At 42.7% G+C, this 5000-nt stretch overlaps 1 protein-coding gene across 1 annotated transcript in view; it reads right to left on the minus strand.

Moving 5' to 3' along the window:
* Nucleotides 1-5000, minus strand: part of LOC122249505 (synaptotagmin-10) — a 122513-nt gene that overhangs the window by 6561 nt on the left and 110952 nt on the right. The window contains exons 11-12 of the mRNA XM_043010428.2: nt 4455-4626; nt 2797-2997 (exon numbers count right to left, since the gene is read on the minus strand). Of these exons, the coding sequence (XP_042866362.1) occupies nt 2797-2997; nt 4455-4626 (373 nt within the window). The remainder of the gene's footprint in view (nt 1-2796; nt 2998-4454; nt 4627-5000) is intronic.

The raw sequence follows: 5000 nt of genomic DNA on the forward strand, positions 1-5000 counted from the left end.
CACACCATGAATAACACCCAACCACTCCACGCGAGAGAATCTATGGTTAATGAATCATTTGTTGGAAATAAGCGAACTAGCCGTCAAACAATACAGCGTGTAGTGTAGACACTTCTAAGTCAACAAGTCTGCGACCTTCTCTCTCATCATCAAGAATCCCAGGTTCTCAAATCGACTGAGTATATTTGTTTGCTCTCATACTTTCTGAACAGTTTGTCTTCTCTTGTTTTCAGCTATTCAACAGTGTCACAGTAGAAGTCATTTTTTAAAGAGTGGGCAGATGTAACACACACACCAACAATTATTCTGCCGCTCTAAGCAAGGGCATCTTCGTCTGCGTGGTTACTTAACACTGAATGATGCACGAGTACATTCTGTATGGATCTGATGTTGCTACGCTGCAATTTTATCTCCCCTAAAACTTCATATATAATCACATATAATCTGTATCTCAGGCCTTACTAGTAGGAGCAGGCTGGGAAAATCTCATAGTCCATGTTTTTTTTTTCTTCTCAATAACCTAAATGGTGATAAATTAGTGTATAATATTATTCGACACCTGCATTATACTGCTCTTTCTTTCTCTCTACCTCTCGTCCACTCTTCTCTTCAAGAGTTGCTGTGACCGAGTCATGTCCAGTAAAATGTTAACCTGTATTTTTTATTTAATTACCTTTATATCCAAATGTTATTCAAACATATATCTTTACTCTCTGCGATGTATCTATTCTTATTATCTACAGAGCGCACGCATTTATGTGTTTCATATGATCTTACATATAATGCTCATCTCACACATATACGCTTACATACTTTATGTTCTCTCCACGACACGTCGCATGATGATGTATGTTCTCCGTACAGACGGAACAAGCATAAGATTCTTCCGTCCTCACTTCCTACCGCCTTGAAGCAACATCTCGCTCCTCGGAGGAAAAGCAGCCCTCGCTACATTATTTATTCTGTTATAAGCTGCTCTATGAAAGAAACGATTCATCTTCTGCAACGTGTATTTTAGTCTTTGTCCATTATTTACCATTTTCTTCTAGGGGTTCACCTCTTGGGCTCTTGCAATTCCTTTGGCAATATGGCCATTGCAGTCTCATTTACTGAAAATAACGATTCTGGAGAACAATTTAAAAATTGCAAATGGTATGGAACTCCAGCGACAGGAAATTTCCGTGGCGTTTCCCTGGGTAATAAAAGAGAGCGAAAGGGGTAGAGAGGGAGGGAGGGAGAGAGAGAGAGAGAGAGAGAGAGAGAGAGAGAGAGAGAGAGAGAGAGAGAGAGAGAGAGAGAGAGAGAGAGAGAGAGAGAGAGAGAGAGAGAGAGAGAGAGAGAGGATAGATAGAGAGATAGAGAGGATAGATAGAGAGATAGAGAGGGAGAGATAGATAGAGAGGGATAGATAGATAGATAGAGAGAGAGGGAGAGATAGATAGATAGAGAGACGAAGAGAAAACGAGGAAAACTACTGTCGTTTCGACCAATACTCATCAGCCATTTCAGGTCGACTTCTGACTCAAACTTATTTTCATTTCATTTCAACATTATTCTATGTACCGTTTCTTGCCCACAACTCCTCAGAAATGGATATGAAGGAAAAGTTTGTATAACTTCACCAGATATGTGATAGTCGACTAAGAGTAGCAAGGATTCTGACCTGCACCAAGTTTGTAATCCAAGAGAGAAAGGAACAGCCATGAATAATACCTGAGACGGTACCACGGACAAGGGAATCTGTCTGTGGCTCGCTGATTTTCTCTCCATCTCTGTTTCTGTTTCTATTTCTCTCTCTATATCTATCTCTCTATCTCTATCTCTCTATATCTCCATCTCTCTTTATCGATATCTCTCTCTCTCTCTTTATCGATATTTCTCTCTCTCTCTTTATCGATATTTCTCTCTCTCTCTTTATCGATATTTCTCTCTCTCTTTATCGATATTTCTCTCTCTCTCTTTATCGATATCTCTCTCTCCCTTTATCGATATCTCTCTCTTTCGCTTGATTACGTCGTAAGTCTTGCCTGTTTCACATTTACGAAATAAGTGAATGAGAATAAAAGTAATTATCACATCAGTGGACCAACGTCCATCACCGATTCTATTGTTATTGAAGTTCTAGAGATAAAAAACCTAGCAAGAATAAATTAAGTAAATAAACAAACAAGTAAACAAAAAAATATTTCTCGTTCTGATAGAGGACTTGTTAGTGGCTGTATGCCGTCGTCCTTTGATGTGGCTGTGCCCGTTTCCGTCCGTTTGCGGAATCGGGAAAAATTGAGAAAAGCAAGCAAGCAGGAGCGGGACAATGTCACATGAACTGGACAGCCTTAATGGATCAGACAGACTTTTCATGCTGTCTAAACACACACGCGCGCACACACACACACACACACACACACACACACACACACACACACACACACACACACACACACACACACACATAAACATACACATACACACACATATGTACGCACACACACAAACACACACACACGAAGAAAGGAGTCTTCATTTTAAAAAGAATAGTTTAACAGCAAATCATAAATGCAAAAGATAAGTATCTAAACTATCCAACCACTTATTAGATTCAAGACCTTGAACTTATCGATACGACAAGAGTTCAGTAAAACCATCAACCAATATCGAAAAACAACAAAGAAAGAAAGAAAGAAAGAAATTCTTACCTCGAAGATAAAACCTGCCAATTACTCTTACCACCAAACACACACGAAAAAAAAAAAAAGAAAAAAAAAAAAAAAAGGGAAATAATTCTCTACTCATTCTCACGTTGAGTTGAAGCAGGTGAGAGGCGGCGGCAGAGACCGAGTCGGCGACGTGATGAGGTTGAGGGGGACGCTCTCCATCAGGGGATACCACTGGGTTACGGGGCGTCGGGGGCACTCCAGCATCTCGAGCCAATGGTCCCGCCCTGGCCCTATCACCTGGGACCCGATCACCGTCACGCCCAGGAGTTCGTTGGCGCCGATTCTGAGGGAGGAGGGAGGGGACGGAAGGGGGGTTATTGTGTTACCTGCCGAAGGGGGTCGGGATTTTGTTTAACTAATTTATTTATTTTTTGAAATTGTTTGTTTGTGTGTGTGTGTGTGTGTGTGTGTGTGTGTGTGTGTGTGTGTGTGTGTGTGTGTGTGTGTGTGTGTGTGTGTGTGTGTGTGTGTGTGTGTGAGAGAGAGAGAGAGAGAGAGAGAGAGACGATGACCCCTACCCCTTTTCTTACTCCTCCCTCCCTCCCTCTCTCTCTCTCTCTCTCTCTCTCTCTCTCTCTCTCTCTCTCTCTCTCTCTCTCTCTCCTCCTCCTCCTCCTCCTTCTATCCTCCCTCCCGCCCTCTCTCTCTCCTCCCTCTCTCCTCCTTCTCTCCTCCCTCTCTCCTCCTTCTCTCCTCCTTCTCTCCTCCTTCTCTCCTCCTACTCTCCTCCCTCTCTCCTCCCTCCCTCCCTCTCTCCTCCCTCCCTCCCTCTATACTCCCTCTCTCCCTTCCTCCCTCCCTTTCACCCTTGAATCACTCGTTATCTCTCCTCTTTCCTCCTCCTTCGACTTCTCCGATCTTATCAAGTGCCCGTCATTAAAAGGAAATGAAATGCCCCCAAAATCTTCCTCTCTTTCTCTCTTCCTCCCTTATCACCTCTTTCGGAGACTTCTTTTCTTGTTTTTGTTGCTGGCTTCTCTTTTCTCTCTTTCCCTTTCTCTCTTTCCTCTTCTCTTCTCTTCCTAGTCTCTCCCCGTCTTTGGCGTTTGCTCTCTCTCTCTGCATTCTTTCATCCATTCACTATCCTCCCCTCTTTCTCTCTCCCGGCCCCTCTCTTATTCTCCATTCTTTGTCGCTTTTCCCATTTCCCTTCCATCCCCCTCTCTATCCTCTCTCCATATCTCTTTCTCTTTCCTTTCCCTTCTCCCCACCCCTCTCTCTTTCTTGATATTTACTACTTCGCACTCGGTCCTTCTTTTCCCATCTTTCTCCCGTCTCTCTCTATTCCAGATCTCTATCTCTCCCCATCTCTTTACCTCCCTATATTTCAATTCTCATTCTTTCCCCTCACTCCGTCTCCCTATCATTCTCCCTTCTCTCTCCCAGCTCCCGGTTTATCCCCGTCTTTCCTCTCTATTTATCTCCTTACCTTTCTCTCAGCTTTATCCCCCGCCACCTTTCTCCTTACTCTTTCTCAGCTACCTATCACTCTCATCTTTCTCCTCTCCCCATTTCACCTATCTCTCCCCATCTTTCCCTTCTGCCCATCTTTCCCTTCTACCCATCTCCCCCATCTTTCCCCTTCTCCCCCATCTCCTCCATCTTCCCCCTCTCCCCATCTTTCCCCATCTCCACCTCCCCCTTCTCCTCCATCTTCCCCTTCTCCCCATCTTCCCCCTTCTCCCCCAACATCCCCATCTCCACATCCCCCATCTCCCCCAACATCCAAAGAGCCCTCACCTATCATAGTCGACGACCTTGACAAGGAGTGTGACGTCCTCAATGTTATCGTTGGGAATGTCGAACACAAGAGCTTCGTTATAGACGGGGTTGAGGGTCGACTTCTTCACCGTGGTCTTCTTCTTCTTGATGCGTCGACCCTGGCACAGGAGGCACACTTTCACGTACGGGTCTGGCATGGAAAGGACGCGTTGGTTAGAAGATTTGGGTTGATGTGTTTTCCCCCCGTTTTTATTTTTTTTTATTTTTTATTTTTTTTTTTTTATTATGGGTTTGCTTGATTTGTTGTTGTTCGTATAATAATAATAATAATAATAATAATAATAATAATAATAATGATTATTATTATTATTATTATATATTGTTTTGGTTTTGTATGTTTTCTCGGTTTGTTTTTATGTTTCTCTTTTGTTTATGTACTTCCTCGTTTTGATATAGTATGCTATTTTTAACAACCTGTATATTCATTCTCTCCTTTTTAATCTATTTTGATAGTTTCATATTAATATCTGTGATAGCCGATTTATAATAATTTCATGTATGATC

This window comes from Penaeus japonicus, unplaced genomic scaffold (genome assembly GCF_977035675.1).
Source record: "Penaeus japonicus unplaced genomic scaffold, GWHDUDI00000001_assembly GWHDUDI00000031, whole genome shotgun sequence".
NCBI lineage: Eukaryota > Metazoa > Arthropoda > Malacostraca > Decapoda > Penaeidae > Penaeus > Penaeus japonicus.